This window comes from Aquarana catesbeiana, linkage group LG02 (genome assembly GCF_042186555.1).
Source record: "Aquarana catesbeiana isolate 2022-GZ linkage group LG02, ASM4218655v1, whole genome shotgun sequence".
NCBI lineage: Eukaryota > Metazoa > Chordata > Amphibia > Anura > Ranidae > Aquarana > Aquarana catesbeiana.
Genome location: NC_133325.1, coordinates 552,258,977 through 552,282,824, shown reverse-complemented (window position 1 = coordinate 552,282,824; position 23,848 = coordinate 552,258,977). Strand labels below are relative to the sequence as shown.

Sequence of the window (23,848 nt, the reverse complement as noted above, 5' to 3'; positions counted from 1 at the left end):
CCGCATAGTTGCTGTAATTACTTTTAATATCACTTCAGTAAAAGAAGTTATTCTGGTTAACCACAAGTTCTTGTGTGCAGTGTTGTTTTTCTCCTGTAGGTGGAGCACCAAACACCCAGGTAAAGATATATATAATTGTAATATATATATATTGAACTATAATTTGTATTAGCATCTTTACAACACTGCACTACAGCTGTGTCCAGGGGATTGAAACAGATCTAGAAGGAGTGTAAAAGATCAGAGAACAGGTCCGATCAATATCAGCAGCTCCTTCGGGGGTAATTGCTACACATGTATGGGTAGGCTCCGCCCCTTTCCCTATATCACTCAGGACCGGTTATACTATATAAGTAAGTCTCCTCCCTGCATGCAGCATTCTCGTAACTTAGTATCATGGCAAAGCCTTTTCGGGAGGGACCTATATGCTGTCATGCTTTCCTGACACAGCATGACAGCATATACATATGGGATGTACCAAATCACCAGACAAGACGGATGGGTAATGCTGTATTATTTATATATATATATATATATATATATAAAACAATATATATATATATATATATATATATATATATATATATATATATATATATATATATTTTTTTTTTTTTTATCTGCTTATATATGCATATATATATAATTTTGCTTATATCGTTCCCTCCAAAACCAAATGGCCAAACTGCACTGTCGTTAAGGCAGCGGGGTCCACTTTATAGTGGCTCAAGAACATATTGAAGGTCGCCCATGTTGCGGCTCTACAGATTAGTTTAGGAAATCCGCCCATGATGCCACCATCCCCTGGGTGGAGTGAGCCCTAAGCCCCGCTGGAGGTTCCATATTCTTTGCAGTATAAGCTCTCCGTATGACCTTAACTAGCCACGATGCCAGTGTCCTTGTGGACTGGACGGTGCCAGCCCTTTTCTACTGCCTTCTGGAATGACAAACAGATTTTCTGTTTTTCTAAAGGATGCTGTCATCTCTATGTAGATTTTTAAGATGGACCCGACATCCAGACTGTGCGGTGCTTCTGATGCTTCCGTCAGTAATATTGGGAGTACTATTTCCTGATTTTGATGGAATGGGGTATTGATTTTAGGCCTGTAATGTGGAAGGGTTTGTAATACTACTCCGTCTGCCAGGTGGCAGCAGTATGGTGGTTTGTAGCCTAAGGCTTTTATGTCTGACACCCTCCTTCCTGAGGTTATTGCCGTGAGAAATACTGCTTTTGAGGAGACGTTCCATAATGATGTAGTCTGCCCTCCCCCGAAGGGGGCTTGTGATAGTAAATCCAATGCTATTTGGAGATCCCATGGTGGAACATATCGTTCTGCGGGACGAATTCTCGCACATGCCTTTAAGAACTGACGGATTAGACACAGTGAGGCCCACTTAACTCCTGTTAACGCTGTCAGGGCTGAAATTTGTACCCTCAGTGTGTTAACACTGAATCCTTTATCTAGACACATTTGAAGGAAGTTCAGTACTTGCGGTTCCGGGGATCAAACTCCTGGGTTTCTGCAAAGGATTTGAACTTTTCCCAGATCCTCGAGTAGGTCTGGTTAGTGGTGGGCGCTCTTGCTTTTAACAGTGTTTTTACCACTGCTGCTGAATACCCTGCTTCTTTTAACCTTCTCCCCTCAGCCTCCAGACTGCTAAGTGTAGAACTCCTGGGTCTGCATGTACCACCTGACCCTGCTGTAGTAGGTTCGGTATGTTCGGAAGGGGCATTGGTGGTTCCACCACCAAAGACTGCAGTAATGGGAACCACGGTCTGCGTGACCATATTGGGATTATTGCTATTACCACTCCTGAGTGTGTTCTTATCCTGTCGAGTAGCCTGAAGATTAGTGCAATTGGAGGAAAGACATATGCTAGTCTGCACTCCCATCTTGCGTTGAGAGCATCTGCTACTTCCGCTTCCTGGAACCTTGCTCTGGACAGAAAACGCCTGCACTTCGTATTGACTGCGGTTGCCATTAGATTCAGGTCTGGGTATCCCCACTGTCTGCATATCCAGTGGAAGACCGACTGGTTCAGGGACCACTCGTTGGGGTCTAGGGATTTCCTGCTCAGGGTGTCCGCGACAAAGTTCTGTGGGGCTGGGCTGTAGACCGCTGAAAGGTGGGTTAGGTTTTGTTGCGCCCAATCCATAATCGGTGTTACTTTGGTCAGTAGCGACCGAATTTGCGTCCCGCCTTGTCTCCTCACATAAGTCACTGCCGCCCTGTTGTCCATCTGGATGAGTACGTTTGTCCCTTGAATCTGTGTGTGAAATGCTTTTAGTGCACAGAGGGCTCAGCTCTATCACATTGAAAACCAATGTTGCCATCTTCTCCTTCGAGAGTTCTATTGTGTTTCTGTGGGTTTCGAGGGTCGCACCCAAAAACAGTAGCCTCTGTGTAGGTTCCAACTGGCTTTTTCCCCAATTGATGAGCCAGCCAAACTCTTGTAACGTGTTTATTAGTATTTGTCGATAATCTAACAAGACCTGCAGACTTCTTGCTACCAGCAGGCTGTCGTCTAAATAATGAAAGGCTTGTAGGCCTTGTCTGCGTAAACTGGCTATTACTTGGAGAAAGTTCTGGGCGAGGTTGACAGGCCAAATGGTAATCACACAAACTGGAAATGCTGATTTGACACTGCAAAGCACAGATATTTGTAAAAATGCGAATGCACCGGAACGTGCAAGTATGCATTCTTCAGGTCGAGAGACAACATCCAATCGCCCTTTGTGAGGGCCTGTGTCACTGATTGCAAGGATTCCATTCTGAAGCTCTGAACTGATATTGTCTTGTTCAGGTCTCTTAGATCTGGGATGGTGTTAAGTCGCCTGTTTTTTCTGAATGAATAAAAGTGGTGAATGCATTTGCTCTTGTATTGGTACTGGTTCTATCGCGCCCTTCTGTAGCAGCGTTTGTATGTATTTGAATATCACCCGCACGTTTTGCTGGTCATGTAGTAACCATGTGGGAGAAAAATGGGGGATTATGGGAAGGGATAGAAATTTCCAACAATGTCCTGACTGGACCACGTCTGTGACCCAGGGTTCCTTGACTTGCTCCGTCCAGACATGGGTGTATCTGCGTAGCCTGGCACCCACTGCCCCTATCTGGACGGAGACATTTTCAAAAGGGTTTCTGTTTTGCAGAAGCCGTCCCTGTCTTTGGCATCCGAGCCATCGTTGTTTGGGGTGTTTTCCCACTTTTTCTATATTTTTTGAGAAGCCTAAAAGGCCTAAAGTCTCTTTCTTTATTTGGATACTGCTTTCTTCCCATGAATCGTCTCTGCTTTGGCTTCACATCCTGTGGGAGCATACTTGATTTGCTTCCAGTTACTTTTGAAATTGCTGTTTCCATTTTATTCTCAAACAGGGCAGTTCCGTCGAATGGGATATGACACCAATTAATTTTTGATGAGATATCCACTGTCCATGGCTTGAGCCATAGCGCTCTCCTCGCCATTATGGCCCTTACTGAGCAGCGTAAAGAATCAATCGCTGCTTCACCCACAAAGTCTCCCGAATGTTTGATGTTGCTTAGTAGCTTGAGGGGTGTTGCTATGTCTGCACCTGACTGCAGATCTGCCTCTATCCTTTCTGCCTACGAGCTAATGGCTTTGGCCAGAGATGTAAGTGGCAACACTCGTCTACATGCGTTGCCTGCTGCTGTGTAGGCTGTTTTCATGTCTGCATCCATCCTCCTATCTAGAGGTTCTCTAAAGGATACTGCATCGTCCATGGGGAGGGTTATGTGGCAGGCAAGCCTCATGACTGCCGCATCCACAAGAAGTGGTGTCTTTAACGAGTGCATATCTTCTGTCTTGAATGGGTACATTCTGTTAAATCTGTTGAATGGTGACAACTTTCTGTCTACTTTTTCCCACTCTTCTTGAATGACATCTTTCACCTCTTCTATAAGAGGAAATGAGAGTATTGTTTTCTTTAATTGGGGATAATACTTTCTTGCTTTAGTAAGCTGTACCACTTCTTCCTCCCACTTGAGTGCCTCTCTAACCGCCTTCACTAGAGGTTGTACTGAGGAATATCTGAACCCTACACTGCTGTCTTCTTGCTGGGATTCCTCTCCAGAACTAGACCCTGGGGATGGTTCTCTTATTCTTTGGGCCGTGGTTAGGCCCTCGCTAGTCCCCCTAGGTTGACTAGTCGTGGCTGTCAAGTCCTGTAGTGACTCCTTGACCATCTGTCTGATCATCCGGACCATATTAGCCTTCTTGGCCTCTTTATCCATTGCTGCTTCTAGCAGGCAGGTTTTACACAGCATTTTTCCTGTAAGGGCCCTTTGCCCACATCCCATACAGAGATTATCTCTGGGTTCCTCTTCCTGCTGTGTGTATTCTATCCTGTGCCGGCTCTGTTGGAGGGCTTTAGAGTGTGTAGCCGACCTCTCAGAGCTTGAGCAATGGTGCTGTTGCATCTCCTTGCTCTTGGAGGTGTGTTGCAGCTGATGAGGGCTGAAACAGATTACAGCCTGTCAGTTTATGCACTCCTTTTTAGGATGTCATATAGACACATATACCTACCTGCCCTCACCTTAGAATACATGGCTGGTCTCTAGGAGAGCTTATCTTGCATCTAAAATGTACAGATAGTGCTGTCTCAGTCATATGTCACAACATTGATACTGAAAATCTTTGACTTTGTATGTCTCCTACCTGTCTCCCAGGCTCGATTCCTGTAGCGCCCGACAGGTTCACGCTGGTGCACTTGTGCTTTCATTTGCTGCGCACTGCACTTCCTCTTCCTCTGTAATTTAACTGCTGGGAGTGGGTGGGTCTCCTCCTGCGGCTTTCTGAGCCTCCAATCGCGTCCTTTTCACGACCGGAAGTGCCTCGGTTGCCATCTTGCTCCATGCGGAAGTCGTTTCTTGAGACTTGCTATGCTGTTCTGCCCACTGGAAATGGCGTTTCCACCATCTTGCTCCACCCGGGGAGGCTGCTGGTGCTATGTAAGGTTGTTCCTGTCTCGGAAGTAGTGCTGCCACCATTTTGAGAATGGGCAGCCCTTACACGTTTGTTTGCTGATGTTTTCAGATGGCTCTCCTAGACCAGATGCCTGCACCCCCTCTTTCCTGGATCCTGAGGGGGGAAGTCTCCCCCTGTATAAGCGTTCGTATCTGCCCATACCGGGGGGAACTTCGACAGGAGAGGCTTGAACCTATGCGGCTTGGCCAGAAGTGTCCGGCAAGGTGAGGGAAAAATAAAAATCCTGCGTTCAGCAGTAGCATAGCTGGCTGTAGCAGTGAGGAAAAAAGAGAAAACGCTGCATGCAGGTAGGAGACTTACTTATATAGTATAACCGGTCCTGATATAGGGCAGGAGGCTGAGCCTGCCCATACATATAAGCTGTCATGCTGTGTCAGGAAAAGTGTTTTCTTTTTAACAAGAAAGTCCCTTTTAAGAATTTCTGAGCTAAGTTTGAATGGTACTTACTGTTTTTTAAGTGCAATGACTTGCTGGTATAGCTCCTCATCGTTGACTTCATAAGGAACGATTTTGTGATTTTCCATGGAGGCAAATGCATATATGATATGTGTGCAGAGATTTGGGTCCACATTGTTTGGAAAATAAGCAGTGGGAGACGGGCGGTACTGGGACCAGTTGGTAAAGTAGCAGACCACCTTGTAGGCAGAGCCTGGGATAAAGAACATTAGAAAAATAAAAATGATGCTCAAAGTTTTTGTTTACCAAAGATATTGATAGCTTAGACCAACGCATACACAGTATCATACCTGTGGGATTCCCCTGGAAGCTAGAATTCACTATAGTAGGCACCGCTACTCCAGTGATCCCAACTAGCTTATAGGTCCAATGTCAAGCAGCTGCCCTGCTACTTACTGAACACAAGATTGATTGCTTGTCACAGGCCCTTTTCAAATTTTCTCAGTGCTCCCTCATTGAACGAGGTGGAGAGGCAGATTTCATGCTCCCCTCTTCGCCCAATCAGAGAATGCTTTGCATTCACTGAGAAAATGTAAAGCATTTTTTGAATGATACCCAAGCTGAGCAGCCAACCTTCTTTGTTCATAACGAATACGGCAGCCACGCAGCACGGGACCCGGAAGGTAGTGGAGATCACTATAGTAGTGGTGCCTACTACAGGGATTTCCAGCTTCTAGAAGGATCCCACAGGTATGGTATATACATAGTTAAAGTGATACTAAAATCTCCTTTTTTTCTGTTTAAAGATAACAAACATGTCATACTTACCTGCTCTGTGCAGTGGTTTTACACAGAGCAGCCCAGATCCTTCTCTTCTCTGGGCCTTCTTCGAGGCTCTTGGCCCCTCCCTCCTGTTGAGTGCCCCCACAGTAAGCAGCTTGCTATGGGGGCACTGCATTAAGATAAAAATGCCATACATGGAATTCTTCTTTAACAATTTAAAAAGTATATGAGATTTTAGTGATTGGGTTTAGATCTACTTTAATAAAGTGTGAAGTGAGGTTTAATTAACTTAAATGAAACTTTGAGCATCCAGTGTTTACGGCTGCACAGCACTTCTATTACTGCGTGCCCATTCTTACCCCATTTTATGAAGGTGCTTGACAATCAGAGCCCCCCCGCGCTGAACCATACTAGACCCCATGCCCTCATGCTTTGAGGGAGGGGGGCTCCCCCCCATGTTGATGAGACAAGGACTCCTTCCCCACAATCCTGCAACCCTGGCCTGGTGGTTGTGGGGGTGCGGGGGGGGGTGACTTATCACAATCTGGAAGCCCCCTTTAACAAAGGGGGTCCCCAGACCCCCCCATGTGAATGAGTAGGGGATAGATAGTACCCCTACTCATTCACCAAACAAAAATTTCAAAATTAAATAAAAACACTAACACCAGGGGACCATGCCCCTGTGATGTCACTCAGAGACCTCCATCCATGATATCTTGGGGGGGCATGATGTCACCGGGTCATCTCACTCCCCATGCTTACTTACCGGCAAGTGGCTGTCATTCGGCGAGTGTCCCTTGACAAGACTGGTCCTGTTTGGTGTGTGGTGGTGTTTTTTTTTTTGCGTGGGTCAGCATTCATCGTGATTGATGCTGGATTTACATCGGGGATCATGTCATTTATTTTTTAATAAAGGACTTGTCAAAAACTGTGGTGTTTTCATTTATTTTTGACATTTTTTGGGTGAATATGTAGGCATATTCATTCATATGGGGGGGTGGAATCTGGGCGCCCCTTTATTAAAGGGGGCTTCCAGAGTCCAATACGTCACCCCCACACCCCCACAACCAACGGGCCAGAGTTGTGAGGAAGAGGTATGTAAACCCTAAGAAGAATTTTTTATTTTTTGCGCCACATGATATGTTTGCATACCATCAAAAGTATTTGGTTATATCTGTTGCATCAGCGCAAATAAATACCTGTTGATTTGCTATAAATCTTTTGAGCTCTCTGCCTGTGCACAAGTAGGGGTAAGGGAGATGAGGGGGAAGGGGATAAGGACAGGTATAGCTAGGCAGGGCTGACACCACATGCTTCAGAGTTGTGTCGTCATGTCAAAGAGGAAGGTAGGAGCATACTATATTTCTGGCGCATCAACAGTTATCATTTTGTACTTGCATTATGCCTAAAGGTTAAACATGGGAAAATTTTGCCCTGACAGAAGCTTTAAATTCTTGAACATACAAGCGGCTTAAAAACTTAAAAAGAGACTCGGGATAAAGTGAGAACATAGAAACATCTGATACTAAATAAAGAATGAACTGATTTGATTGTCAGAATGATTGCAGGCTACATGTAAGAAATATGTATTGAATACAATGGAAGGTGAACAATGGAGATTATTTGCTTCTCGTTTCATCAATAAATGGCAAATTGTTTTTGTGTGCAATCATTATGATTGTGTACAACTAGTTTGTTTCTTACCTAGCTGCAGAAGAGCCAGCAAACCTTTTAAAAATAAAAAAGAACAATCAAAAATCTCAGTCATGAACAACATCATCCAATAATAACAATAATCCTAACAGTGAAATCACAAGACTGTTTGTGGTTCTAAAGTCTATTTTTTTACCTTAAATTTTTCTCTGAATTAAGCTAAATACACCCAACTAACTTTTCTAGCACCCCTGTCCCTTAACACTTACCTGACTCCTGTCACTGCTCCAGTGCTGTCCTGGCTACAGCACTGCTTCTTTCACTTCCTGGTGTCACAAGAGACACTTACAGCAGTGGGAGGCACAGGCTCCCGCTGCTGTCAGTCAAACTCCTATGAGGAAGGAGTGGGGGGCGTGGCTTACTGGCGCTGTGTGTGTGTCTATGGACCCGGCTTGCTGAGGAGGTACCCAGAGGAGGGAGGAATGGACTGCACCGGCAGATGACTCCCAAAGAAAAGGTGAGGGGTCTTCCTGTGCAATATAATTGCACAGAGAAGGTAAGTATAACCTTTTTTTTTTATTTTCACAAAAAAAGCCTTTAATATCACTTTAAGGAAAATCTAAAAGGTTACATTAGCCACCAAAATGGGAGACACCTACTTTAGTGACAACTGTCAAAAGTGTGAATTCACCCCCCATTATGTGGAGACTTTCTTTTTCTGTGAAGTCAGAGGGAATCTCCTCACTGAAAACACAGGCAGCAATAAAACCCCCCAAAGAGTTTCTAATCCTACCCTACCAAAAATTTAAAAAGTTAAACTGTAATTTATTCTACATTTAATTAATAATGAGAGTGGGAACTACCTTTTCTGATTTAATTATTTTTCTATATTGTCCATGTTCTCCTATCTGACAAATACTCGACATGCTGCCTCTTTGAAAAGATTATTAAAGTAGGACCCCACACTATAAAGTTGTTGGTAAATGTTGTTGATCTGAGTTGTGATGTCATCCACCTTTCCTCTACATCTCATCAAATCAGAAAATGTCTTGTATTCATGGAAAAAATACAAGGCTTCTCTGAATGCCAAAACAGAAACCCCTGTGTTCAGTGTGCAAGTCGTTGAAGTAGCACCCCAAGATCGTAGTTATCACTTTATGTAGTGTGGACTACTGCAGTGATCTTCAGCATTAGCAGCTGCCCCATGGATATGAATACTTGACCAAGGTAAATTGCCCAAAAAAAATAAAAAAGAGTCCTGGAGTTCCACTTAAAGGAAGAGAGGGGGATTCTGCATCTGGCTACTTTTTTTAGGGTTCAAGAACCCCTCTCCACATTATCAATATTTTGTAGCTCACAGCAGCTAATTTTGCTTAAATAACTTTTTTTGTAGAGCTACTCATAAATATTTACACCAGTTTGGGATAAAACACTGCCTTCTAGCTAATTTAGATTCTAGCTTTTATTTGTAATTATATTATAATATGGTGCTGCAGCCATTAAAATACATGATTACTGTCACATTAAGTTATAGAAATTACAGGATTATCATTCATACATTTTGCATGTGTCATGTATTTACCAAACCAAAATATATGCCTGACACATGACTGTTTGCGTAATGTTCAAGCATCCCAACTGTTCATGCAACCCACCTGCCCACACCAGTATCTTCTGCATGTTGCCGTCTGTCAACGCACTGACTGAAGACACCTACTTATAATAGGGAGGAGCCCATATCAGTGTGGGAACAGTGCAGGTGCTAATGCAGATATGACAGAGTCCAAATTTCACATATCTAATAATTAAAGTACAAATATATATTTATCATCCCTATATAGAGTTGTAAACAGCCTAAATGACAAGTCAGAGCCCTCTTGCTGGTTTCAGAATGGCTTCTTCTCCCTTCTTGCACACGCTTAAGTATTGCCAGTTGACCTTGGCTGAAGTTAAATATACCAAGGATATTGTTACTTATAAAACTGTGTGCCAAATGGGGATAGAACATTGCCAGGTATGTGTCTAGCCTTTATTTGATTCAGATTGTAAAATGGAGCCACAGCCATTAAAATGCATGATTGATGCCATATTAGGTCATAGAATTAACTCATACAATATATGATCCATGTTAGTCATTTTCTAGCATAGTATTTATCAGTTATACATTTTGCATGTGTCATGTACAGTATTTACCAAACCAAAATACATGCCTGACTGTTCACACACTTTATATGAAAAAAAAATTGCTTTAAACAGGATATTGTATCAGTCAAAAGATTTTAGGAAATTGAAGCTACATACTCCACAATATAATGTGATAAGTACATGAATCTGTACCCACAGGTCAAAAAAGTGGTAATGTCTTTAACAACGTGAACCTCTTTATTGGTTTAAAGCGTGCTCCTCTTTTTTTTATTTTATATTTTTAGAAAACTTTTTTTACTTACAAAGTAACACTAAAGTAACACAAAGTAAAGTAACAATCTGTCATACATTACAGATGAGTGAAAAAAGTAGCAAACAGAGTACACCTCTGAACAGTTATACACTTCTATAAGGGAATGTGAGAATACATCACTGGATAACATTCCGAAGAAACATAGTAGCATAGTAGTAACACTGGTTTACATCACATCAATGCATCAGGACCATACAGCATCAAATTTGTGTGATGCATTAAACAAGTAATATGTACAGTATGTTTCTCAAATGAGATGCATCTATTTCATTCAGACCCCCATTCTTCCACAGTGGGCAGGTTAGCAGATACCCATTTCTATTGTCTTGCAGACGACAAAGAAGTAACTTCTAAGGTCAGGTTGTCATCCATAAATGAAGAGTCATAATGGCCTAAAATACAGCTGAATGGATCAATTTTCAAGTCAACACCAAAGAGGACATTAAGGGTTGTGATTAAACCTTCCCAGTACCTTCTCAGGTTGGGACAGTACCATAGAACTGTATGAGGTTGCCCTGTGAATGACCACATCTGCTATCAGCCCGTAAGCTGATCTTGTGGAGAAATGTGTGTGTGATACAGAATGAAAGATGAAAAAATGCATTATCTTGTGCAAGACACTGACAACCACAGACATGACTCCCAGAGGCAAAGGCATAATGAGATTTGTAGTTTTACTGCTGAAATTCTGAGGGTTGCCTACCCCACCATAGATCCTCCTCCAGCTATTATTTAGCTGCTGTAGATTTTTATATTTCATCTGCTATGGTTGGTCAGACATTATTTGAGAAGTTTAGCTTTAAAGCCTGTCCTGCTTATTTTACAAGTGCTGTTGTGGATTCTTGTATACAGTGGTTTTCTTGAGGCTCCACCTCCTATAACACAACACAGGCTGTAACAGTGTTCACCACATCATTCTGAGCAATCAGTAGATTCCCTTCTAGTTTTTCTCTATGGCCACTGTTTCCTTAGTGGGTACAGTACTGGCCAGAGCCCTGGTACAGTCCTTCTCACTGCCTTTGGTATTATAGTACACCTGGGCATTTGGTGGATTAGTTTGAACCTATCTTTGGCTTGTTTTGTTTGGCCTTCATGACTAGAAGTGGTAGCACATAATTGGACAAGTACACCATAGGGATCAGTCCAATTTGGCTGTTGTGTGAAGGGGGCTTCTAATGGTTTGGTTCAGCTGCCTGCCAGAGACCACCTCTGATCCATGGGTCATTTCTGTCTTAGCCCCTTCTCAGCTGATAAATCTGATAGATACGTTAGATTTCTCTGATTTAGGTCAGGATCCCTCTGTGGCTCTATCATAAGAGGTGGACTTCATGCCCTCTCTGAAGTAAGAAATGTTCAGACTTATTTTTGGATGCATCTATTATGTACAGTCTGAGAAGTTATTTTCTCCTTATTGTGGAGGTTAGATTTACCCTTTAACTTAGTAACATCAATGGCTCCTGCTTATGTTTGTAGTCTATTGAGCCATGGAGTATACATGAATACATGGCTGTAATTTCTACTTTCAACTGTGCTGGTCTAAGAGCTTCCTGTCAGGGCCACAAAAGGAAAAAATTGAGAAGTGACCCCCATGGGATTGTCACCCCTACCACCCATTTGTTTTTTAAATAAAGTTGGCTCCTAAGAGAGGGCTATAATAATTGTTAAGTACATGGCCTCTGTGGCTGCTTTGCTGGTTCTGTTTTGTGTTTCATGTAACAAGTTGCCTGCTTTTGCTTGGAAGATTTACCTCAGCTGCTGAGCACTAGATTGGTGACAAACCTTTTGGTGGGAAACTTCTAGCCAATGAGTGTAACCTTTCACTTGTATATCCTTCCCTGTTACTTTGCAGAGTCAACATTTTCCTCACGTTTGTCAGCTGGACTCACCTCTGGATTCTCCTCAGTCTTCATTTTGGATCTTTTAACCTGCTCTTCAGCCCACACACCCTTTTGTTATTTTCCCTCATTGCGGTCCACCTTTATGTGGGGTAATATAGTCCACTTTGTGGGTAGACAGTAGTTGGTACACTGTTATGTGGTTGGTGTAAGATGTTGCTGCTTGAGTCTTGGTGTCTAAGAATGGTGGTCTGTTAATGGTTAACAGTGGTTCTGTTTAATATTATAAAAAAAAACTCTGATAAGGGAATTGGCGCTGTTCACAAATAAAATAATTTAATGCCTCAACATCAGAAAATGTGCATCAAAGTGTATCAACAAACTTAGTGAAAAATCTGTGAAAAAATATATATATTGAAAAAATGTGTGTCATGTAAAAATGCTGAGTATACAAATCACCACACAATATGTATAAAGTAAAATGTGAGCTAATATAGGTGTAGCTAAAACATCAATTATCCTATAAAAAGAAGTGTACACCTGAAAGTAGCAGAAAAAAAAGAGATAACTTTCTGATGCTGGCTGAAACAGTCCCAAAAGTGCTACACAAAATATACCAAAAAATACTCAAATAAGATAAGTTCATATGGTGAAATTTTATGAGATAATATTCCGTGCAACCAGATATTCCAAAAAAATTTGATATAAATGTCCAATAAAAATTGTTCTCTGTATGTGAAAAAAACTCTGTGAACAAATGGTGTATGCTTCCAAACGATCCCATACAGGTTTGCTGTAGCTGTTATTTAACCGTCTTCAGTGGAACCCCCACTTGTGCCCCCACTCACCGGAAAGCCCAACCCCTGCAGGGGTAATGGGCATGTGAATGTAGATCCAATGGCTGGAATCCTAAACGATCGATGTCCCCCTCACCGACTCCGCAATCTCCTTCCTAGTTATGTCACCGCTGTTCTTTTAATGGTATCCACCGGAAAGTATCCATATATGTTGAGAAGAGAGGAGCCTCATAGTGTAAATCCATATGAGGCTCCTCTCTTCTCAATATATATGGATACTTTCCTAGTTATGTCACCGCTGTTCTTTTAATGGTATCCACCGGAAAGTATCCATATATGTTGAGAAGAGAGGAGCCTCATAGTGTAAATCCATATGAGGCTCCTCTCTTCTCAATATATATGGATACTTTCCGGTGGATACCATTAAAAGAACAGCAGTGACATAACTAGGAAGGAGATTGCGGAGTCGGTGAGGGGGACATCGATCGTTTAGGATTCCAGCCACTGGATCTACATTCACATGCCCATTACCCCTGCAGGGGTTGGGCTTTCAGGTGAGTGGGGGCACAAGTGGGGGTTCCACTGAAGACGGTTAAATAACAACTACAGCAAACCTGTATGGGATCGTTTGGAAGCATACACCATTTGTTCACAGAGTTTTTTCACATACAGAGAACAATTTTTATTGGACATTTATATCAAATTTTTTTGGAGTATCTGGTTGCACGGAATATTATCACATAAAATTTCACCATATGAACTTATCTTATTTGAGTATTTTTTGGTACATTTTGTGTAGCACTTTTGGGACTGTTTCAGCCAGCATCAGAAAGTTATCTCTTTTTTTTCTGCTACTTTCAGGTGTACACTTCTTTTTATAGGATAATTGATGTTTTAGCTACACCTATATTAGCTCACATTTTACTTTATACATATTGTGTGGTGATTTGTATACTCAGCATTTTTACATGACACACATTTTTTCAATATATATATTTGTTCACAGATTTTTCACTAAGTTTGTTGATACACTCTGATGCACATTTTCTGATGTTGAGGCATTAAATTATTTTATTTGTGAACAGCGCCAATTCACCTATCAGAGTTTTTTAGTATTTGGACTACACCTTGGTGTTTTCCTTTTGTTTGGGGGCTGCAGTTCTCACTGGTGTCCGTCCTAAGTGCGGAATATTTGGATTTATAACTGTTTGATATTATAGATTAGAGTTAATTTCATAATTAAAATTGATTTAAACCCAGTAGAGGGGTCTTTTCCACAATCATTATTGTGCGTTTACTTTATTATTTAGGTATGTTCTTATGGTATGATGGGTGTTAATCTCCCTGGCGATATTCCTGAGTGTGGCTCCAGGTTACCAATAGCTGTAATCCAGAGCCACACTCGGGATTGCATTGCAGTATCCAGGTACAGGTACTTACCTTGTCTCTAGGATCCCGCTATGTACCCCCGCTGTGTCCCCTGGCCAGATTCTCCGCCCAATGCATCACTGTTTCGGGTTCTGTTCCCTGCGAGCATCGCTACACATGGGGCAGAACCGGCGGCAAATTCAAAAAAGTACAAAACACAACACACACACAATACATTGTAATCTGTTAGGATTACATTACTGTATCAAATCATTTGACATTGGTTTTGTCCCTAGTGCTTTGTCCAGTGCCCTGCCTGAACTTTTACCATTCTTTCTGCCTGGAAACTTGAGAAAGACCATGGCATCCAAAAAGCACCCCTCTACATCAAAAGCGGTTTATGACCAGCTTGAAAACAGCGATAATGAATTAGAATCATTTGCAGAATTGAGCAATAGTGATTCATGGGAAAATTAGTCATCAGACACTGAAAGTGACGACAGTGACTGAAAGTGAAGACAGCGATGATTCTGCGACTGAGCACAGTGATGTGCGAACTTGGTGCTCTATTGACTGCTTTACGGATCAAGCAGTGCCCCCAAGATTCCCATTTACTGGAGCATCTGGTATGAAAGTAGATTTTGAAGACGACAACCCCTTGGCATACTTACAACTATTTCTGACTGATGAGGTTATTGAAAAAGTAGTTACTGAGACAAACCGGTACCAAGAGCAACAATTAGCTACTATGCATGGGAAATTTCCAAGAAGCAGAAAGTGGGGACCAGTGACCAAATATGACATTTGGAAATTTTGGGGCCTAATACTTCAGGTAGTGGTGGGGAAACCCCTGCAGAAGTGGTATTGGACAACTAACAAATGACATGCCACTCTATTCTTTGGCACGGTCATGTCAGAGTACAGATTTTCCCTGGTCATGAAATATTTACAATATTGAAAACAAGAATTTGATGAAACTAATCATCCTGCACCAAAACCTCCAAAAAATTGGGAAGTAACTCAAATGATTCTAAAGAATTTTCAACTGAGCTATGTGCCAGAAAGAGATATCAGTATAGATGAAAGTCTAATGGCCTACAAGGGAAGGCTCAGTTGGGTAAAATACATTGCATCAAATCGAGCATGATTTGATGTAACATCCTTCATGCTATGCGAATCATCAACTGGCTACATTTGGAATTAAGTCCTATACACTGGGAAAGGAACAAAATTCAATACAAAATACAGCAACTATGGAATGGCAACATCTTCCATTCTTTTACTTATTGAGCCATTGCTAAATCAGGGCTATTGCGTAATAACCAACTTTTGCACGTCTCCGGAACTTTATGAGTGTGTTCTGCAAAACAAAACAGATGCCCATGGAACCGTTAGGGCTAATGGGCGCGACATGCTGCCAATATTTGGCAATAGGAAGCTGAAGACTGGAGAAATGGTTGCCTGGCAGAAAGGCAAAATGATGGCACTGCGATGGCGTGACAAGAAAGATGTGTGCCTAATGAGTGCAGTTTATAATACCTACAGTGTTATGGTACGCATGAAAGGTGGGAAAGAAATCATGAAGCCACAAGTAGTGATAGACTACAATTACACCATGGGAGGTGTTGACAGAGGCAACCAAGCAATGACATTCTACCCAGCAATGAGGAAACAGCAAAAGAAGTACTACAAGAAGATCTTCAGGCATCTTCTTGAGCAATGCTTGTGGAATGCCTACATTCTGCTAAAAAAAAGAGTGACAAGCCTGTGATCATTCTGACTTCATTTGGAAAGTTGCCGAACGGATCTTTGTGAACCAGCAAACACCATCAATGGCTGTGAATAGAGCTGGAGATCGTGCTGTTGGCATTGTCAACCCGGAACATCTGACTGGTCGTCACTTCATGGACTACATCCCACCAACCAAGAAAAAGTCAGGACCTACAAGGATGTGCGTGGTTTGTTGCTCGAAGCGAGATGACAGTGGAAAGAAAATCCGAAAGGAAACCAGGTTCCATTGTCCTGACTGTGACGTCGGACTTTGTGCAGTCCCATGTTTCAAAATTTATCATACACGGGATGTTTACTAAACCAATATGCAGTGTCTAGTATTGCAGTGACTAGTAATATTGCACCCTTGTTGGACAAATTTCATTGTTTTTGAATTGATTACATTAATGAACAAAATGTATTATTATTATATTATTATTTGTTATAATTATTTATAGTTATTTTTTAGATTATAATTTATGATTTCGTGTTTCAAACTTTATCATACCTGGGATGTCTACTAGACTCTTGTTGGGATAGATTTATTTTTATTATTTTAACATAAAGTTTATTTATTTTCAAACAAAACAAAGAACAAAAAAAAGTGGTACATTCTCGACATTCCACAAAGATAGCATAAATGGGCAAATGCATAAAGAAGAATCCATAGTCATGGTTAGCGGTATATGCAATACAGATTGAGTATACTTCACAGAGGTCACATAGGGAAGGATGGGCATAGACCAATGCATGCAAGTAAAGCTAAAAAGCTAAGAGAGGAATCAACGTCCTTAATGAAGTCAGTGTTTACTCCATTCAATGCAGAAAGTCAGATAGAGGGAAGAATGGGGGAAGGGGGGTTGGGTGGGGGCATAGTTAGAGGTCACTTTAACCAATTCCTATGTTACTCAGGTCTTGGCTCCAAACCCTACTCCAGAGTCAGCTGCCTCTCACGAATCCACACCACCCCATATCTTATAAAAATTTTTCGGGCAGTTGCATCCCATATAGGTACATTTATACAGGGGCAAAGCCGTATTCACCAAGGTTCTCCATTGCTGCACCGTCGGAGGGGAGGGCTCGTTCCATTTTAGGAGGACTGCTTTCCTGGCATAAAAAGCTGCGTGGAATACAAACAATTTTTTGGATTGGGGGGCCTCCAGTGTATCAACAATACCCAGTAGTAGTGGTATCGGGTCACATGGGACTCGTAATTTACCTATGAAGTTGATGTTGTTAACCACCCCTCTCCAAAGGAGCCGGATGTGGGCGTCTAGCTGATCCCGTCGCTGGTCCTGGGATGCTGGGCGTCTCTCCCCTCATGAGTCTGGCTGCGGCTGCGAGCTAGACATGGACCGTCCACCCCCCGGGCTCTCTGCAAGTCCCCCCCCCCGAGCCGGCGCCTTCACCCCCCACCCCTTGAACACACTACACAAATGCGCAGTGTCCCTGGAGCAAATGAGGAGAGTGTTTCCCCGAAGATACTCAGGAAGACACAGACACGCGGAAGCGAGCACTGCACGGGCGCACGGCACTCTCTCTCTCTCGAGGAGATCGGTGATTGCCAGTGCAGGAAAGTGATACAGAGGGTATAATCCCGCCACCCCACTGCCCGATACTTCAGGGCCAGAGATACTTCTGGGGAAGATCGCGATGTTAAACCACCAGACGAGTGAAAGGATGGTAAAAATGAGTCTGGCTGAAGGGGTAAGTGTCTCACACTAATTGTCCAGGCAGAGACACCTCTCACGCTGCTCTCGAGAAGAGACAGGAAGACCTAAATCAATCTGAATGAACCTTGGGTTTCCTTTCTTCTTTTTTTCTTTTTGATTGCGAAGTATATTTACTAGAATACGGGACATGAACGCATTTAGATCATATGTTCAAACTGGTATATAACTGCCTTCAACCTGGATCTGACAATATATGAATAGAGACTATGTGTTCTCTTCCCTTGATGGATAACCTCATTTGTATCTTCTTGCCTAAGGGGTTAAAGCTCACCTATACTATAAATATAAACTGAAACCTGATGTGTATGCTAGACATAGGTACAGGAACGGACTTAAAGAGGTTTTTTGATACTACATAAAAAGACTATGTGTTCTCCTCCCTCATTCGTGTCTATTGGGCTAAGGGGTCAAAGTTCACCTATATTATATGTGTAAACTGAAACCTGATGTGAAACCTGATGTGTATGCTATACATAGGTACAGGAACGGACTTTAAGAATTTTGCTGATACTACATCTGAGACTATATGTTTTCTTCCATTGCTGCTCATCTGTATTATCAAAGCTCACCTATACTATATAGGCAAATTGAAACTCTAAGAGGTTCTCCGGAAAAGTGCAGATAAATCCTGAGCTGGCGATCCAGAATAGTCTTGGGGTAAGCGGCGGGAGCGGAGTCGGCTCCGTAGCCTTAAAATCAGGACTGTAGTCAGATTTGTAAGGGGGACTGCAGCTTTGGACCTCTGAAGAGATTTGGATGGTGAATCGAGTACTCTGGGTGCAACCTTCTTGTACAGTGACAGTACCTAATAGTATAAATGGTATGTTGAAGGGGGACTGAACGGGGACCCCCGGGAGATATTTTACATAGCTTATCAAGGCTCTCTCAAATCTATAACAACTGACATAGACAAGGCCACCTGTTTAGCCTGTAAAGAGTCAAACAAGCCTGATCCCCCACTCCGCTGGGGGACCCTGCGGATGCGGGGGTTTAACATTATATATCCCTTACCCACATCATATTCGGTAAGTCCATTTTGAGCAGGACTACACAAAAAGGGGAAGGAAAAGAAAGGAGAAAATGAGGGGAAAGTCAGGGAAGGGGGCCACAGCTAACACTACTAGAACAAGTGCTAGCCCGGGCACCATTAGGAAATACATGGTCCATGAAAATATTAATGAAAGTCCGGGCAAGGTAACTGGCCCTAAAAATAAAACCCCTGAATGCCCACCCAAAATTAGTACGAGAAGACAGCTAGCGGAGATGGACACCCACGTTATAAGCTCTGAGATAATAGAAGAAGCTCCAACGGATCCCCAGCAGAACAAACAACTACCAACAAAGAGTGAGATGGCAGAAATGTTCGCTAGCTTGGAAACATCGATTAAAGGTGAAATTGAAACAGTACGGGAAAACATGAGCCACATCCTAAGAAGAGTAGAAGAGACTGAAATAATGATAGAAAGACAAGGAACAGAGATAAAAAACCTCAAATGTCAGATGGAGGAGATTCAGAGAGAGCAGAGAAACCTTAGGTACAGACTGGAAGACCAGGAGAACCGCAATAAGAGAAAAAATCTACGGATTAGAGGCCTACCAGAGGCACAGGGGGAAAAGGAGAACTTACAGGAAAAAATTGACCAAATCTTTGGAGGCCTGTTAGACCCACTTGATAACAGTCACAAAATTAAACTGGACAGAGCTCATAGGATAAGAAAACCGGCTGAGATAAGTGAGGATGCTCCACGGGATGTAATTGTTAGATTCCATAATTATCAAGACAAGGAGACGATCAAGTCTAGTCTGAAAAAGAATCAACCAGCGAAATATGGAGAGACATGCCTGCAGATCTTCCCAGACCTAGCTGCCGAAATGCTATCTAGGAGAAGAGTCCTTAAACCATTACTGGCTCAACTTAAGGCCCACGATGTTCAATATTCTTGGGGTTTTCCAGCCTATCTAATTGGGCGTGAAGATGGTCGCTCAGCAACATTGAGATTCCCAGAAGAGACCCAGAAATTTTGCCACCGCTTAGATGTACCACTATTGGAAATTCCAGGATTGTGGGAAAAAATAGTAAACAAGACACCGCAGAGGAACCACAAACCTGGAAACCAATCTTTAAAATAAGAGGCACATAAACAAAGTAAAACCAATTAGAATGGGACGTATAGTAAATATAGACACTGGGCCTTACAATCTCATGTTTGGTGGGGTGGGGTGGGGGGAGGGGGAGGCGGAGGCGGGTGGGGGAGACCAGGGGGGGCGGTGGGTGGGCGAGGGGGGGATGGGCCTGGCTTAAATCCCGGGGGAAGGTATCGGATCTAGGGATTGCTCCACTGAGCTCAACCTCCAGGGGGTCAACCGTAGGGCCAGGTGGAGTTTGTGGGGCCACGGTTAACTGGGCCATGGGCTGGTCCGTTACCCCCAATTGGGAGGGTGGGGAAATGGTGGGGGGGGTGGGAGGGGGGAGTAGGGGAGGGTGGGGAGGGGATGGGGGGAGGGAGAGAGGGGGATGGGAGGGGGATGCAAGGGAAGGACGAGACCTCAATGTTTCCCGCTATTTAGTTCTGTAAGGATATGTAAAGGCCCACCCATGGGAAAAACAACAAGATGTCCGGGATAAATTTAATTACATATAACGTAAGGGGCCTCAACTCCCCCATTAAATGTGCAAACATAATGGGCGAATTGAAATCCCTTAAAGCAGGGGTGGCTTTCCTACAGGAGACGCATCTTTATCTTGCTAGGAGCCAGAGAATAATCTCTGGAGACTTCCCGTTGTGGTATTATGGAGACTCCCCGACAAGGGGAGCAAAAGGAGCGCGATCGCTTTTGCAAAAGATGTTCGGTTTACAGTGGAGGAGAGAATGACTGACCCCGAGGGTCGCTTTTTGTTCCTAAAAGGCAAACTTAATGAGACGGAATGTTCATTGGCTAATGTATATTGTCCAAACATTAACCCAGGAAGGTACCTGCTGGGAATTCTCTCAAAGTTCGAGGGCTTTAAGAGGGGGAGGGCCATTATAGCAGGAGACTTCAATATATGCCTCGAGCCAGGTAAAGACAGTACGTCGCGTGCCCGGGGGACTGGAGCGACATGGATGAACAAACTTAAAAAAAAGCTGCGCCAATGCCAACTGGTGGATGTTTGGAGGATGCAACATCAGAGTGTAAGAGATTACACCTTCTACTCCCCCGTACATGCGACGTACTCTAGGCTTGATCTCTTTTTTGTGGAGAATCGGTACATAGAGGAGGTGGAGAGTACAAATATAGGAATAATGACGCTCTCCGACCACGCACCCGTGAGCCTACAAATAAAACTAAGTAAACACAAATTGTTGCGTAATAATTGGAGACTAAACGAGGATCTCCTACATAATAGAAAAATAGATAAGCTCATTAAAGAGGAATTAGAATTCTACTTTAAAATTAACACTTCAGACGAGACACCAGAAGCAATAGTTTGGGAGGCCCACAAAGCATATATCAGAGGGATCATAACAAAGGCGGGAGTGGAGAAAAAGAGAAGGCAGGATAGGAACTTTCGTGTGTTACAAGAGGAAATCATTAAACTAGAACAACAGCATAAGATATCGGGGGATGGAAAGATATTGGAAGGATTATATAGGAGTAGGGAGGCTATGCGGCAGCTAATCGAACAAGAAAACCGAAAGGTGTACAACCTCGTAAAAAAGGAAAGATATATAGGCAGTAACAGACCCGATAGACTCCTGGCAAAAGTGTTAAGCAAAAAGAAAAATAACAAATACGTCGATAAGATAAAGACCAGAACAGAAGAGATCAGTTATAAAGATACAGATATAGCAAAGACTTTCCAAGAATTCTTCAGGGAGCTATACTCTATAAATAAAAACGACACGATTAAGGAGAGGGAACAAAAACAAGCGAAAATTAAAAATTACTTAAAAGAGGTTGGAATGGCCAAAATAACTGGAAGGGAGCGAACCTCCATGGAGGCCCCCATCACGGAGACCGAAGTGAGAAAGGTGATTAAGGAGACGCAAGTAGGAAGGAGCCCAGGCCCAGATGGGCTGACGGTGCTCTACTATAAAAAATATCAAGACTACCTAATACCAAAGTTGTGCTCCTCTACATGAATGACATAGGGGATAAGGGGGAAATGAGTAGAGAGGCACTGGCAGCTAATATAGCGATCATTCTCAAAGAAGGTAAAGATGCTACATTATGCTCCAGCTACAGGCCTATCTCCCTTCTAAATGTGGACACAAAACTATTCGCAAAAGTGATTGCGGAAAGGGTGAAGCAAATAATAAATAGGATTATCCACCTGGACCAGGTTGGGTTTGTATCGGGTAGGCAGGGACGAGATAATAGTATCAAAACCCTCCTGGTAGCCCAGGAAATCAAAAAGAGTGGAGTCCCAGGCCTACTTCTTTCAATAGACGTGGAAAAAGCGTTTGATAGAGTGGACTGGGACTTCATGATGAGCACGATTGAAGAAATTGGTTTTGGGGAGAGGATCCGCAAATGGATAGGGGCTCTATATTCTAGGCCCTCAGCGAGAGTGAAGATAAATGGGACCCTATCGGAGCTTTTCGACATGTATAATGGCACGAGACAGGGGTGCCCAATCTCCCCTATGCTCTTCTTACTGTCTCTGGAACCCCTTCTCTCGAAGCTTAGGCAGAACACGGATATCAGTGGGGTAGAGATAGGTAACTTTGAATACAAACTTGCTGCCTTCGCAGACGACATCTTGCTTTACAATAACACGCCCAAGGATCTCCCTCCCGAATGTTATGGCCACCCTAACAGAATATGGGAAGATATCCAACTTTAACCTCCCTGGCGGTATGATTATTTCAGATTTTAGGTGCTGAAAGTGGTACAATTATTTTGCACAGAAATTTGGCGTTTTATATTGTAGGCCTGTAATTCTTAGGAATAGTTCACTTAAATCTGTCCAAACAAGAGTCTAGTAGACATCCCGGGTATGATAAAGTTTGAAAAACGAAATAAAAAATTATAATATAATAAATAACTATAAATAATTAAAACACATAATAATATAATAATAATAAAAATTATATAATAATGTAATCAAATCAAAAACACTGAAATTTGCACAGTTGCAGAATTTTAGCTTTTATTACTTTTAGTGTTTGATGACGGATCTCCCCACAAATCACTATCGCTCAATTCTGCAAGTGATTATAATTTATTATCGCTTTTTTCTAGCTGGTCTAAAACCACTTTTGATGTAAAGAGACAGTTTTGGTTGCTATGGACAATCTCCAGTTTCCTGGCAGAAAGAACAGTTTTATATATATAAAACTGCATGCAGGACACTGGGCAGACCACTAGGGACAAAGGGGATGTGTAGTTATTTGATACAGTACTGTAATCTGTAAGATTACAGTATGCTGTATCTATACTATGTGTTTCACTTTTGAATTTACCGCCGAACTACGTCCCCGTGCGTCGCAACGCTCGCAGGGAACGGAGCTCGGCACTGTGAATCGAGCGAGACACAGCGGCTCGCCGATCACAGCGGGGAGACATCGCAGGAACCAGGGGACAAGGTAAGTAATCTCTTCCTGGATCCTGCGATGCAAGCCCGAGTCTGGCTCGGGGATACCGCTTTTGGTATGTAAAATCCATCCCGAGCCAGACTCGGGAATACCGCCAGGGAGGTTAAAGTAAATCCGACGAAATCTGAAGCATTAGAAATAAACTTTAGTAAAGTGAGGGATTACGCATTCCAAAAGCATTTCCCCTTTGTGTGGGGGGAAAAAAGAACTGAATTATTTAGGAGTTAAAATTACCACATCAACAGATACGTTATACCAAGCGAAGTTTATACCGCTCCTGAATGAGGTAAAGTTAGAACTAAATAGAATACACCAGGGACAGTTATCTTGGGCGGGAAGAATAAATATTTACAAAATGGTTTTATTGCCAAAAATTACATATAAAATGCAAATGCTCCCAGTAACGTTGCCACAAACATACCTTAGAAGCTTACACTCAATGCTGTTAAGATTTATTTGGAGAGGGAAA

The 23,848-nt window shown here is 42.7% G+C and overlaps 1 protein-coding gene across 1 annotated transcript in view; it reads right to left on the bottom strand.

Annotated features, from left to right (window-relative positions):
• The window catches only part of LOC141130008 (acidic mammalian chitinase-like), a 38,665-nt gene extending 29,085 nt beyond the window's left edge, over positions 1-9,580 (bottom strand). The window contains exons 1-3 of the mRNA XM_073618001.1: positions 9,495-9,580; positions 7,891-7,914; positions 5,455-5,656 (exon numbers count right to left, since the gene is read on the bottom strand). Coding sequence (XP_073474102.1) covers positions 5,455-5,656; positions 7,891-7,914; positions 9,495-9,519 — 251 coding nt within the window. The 5' untranslated portion in view covers positions 9,520-9,580. The remainder of the gene's footprint in view (positions 1-5,454; positions 5,657-7,890; positions 7,915-9,494) is intronic.
• Between the last annotated feature and the right edge of the window lie 14,268 nt (positions 9,581-23,848).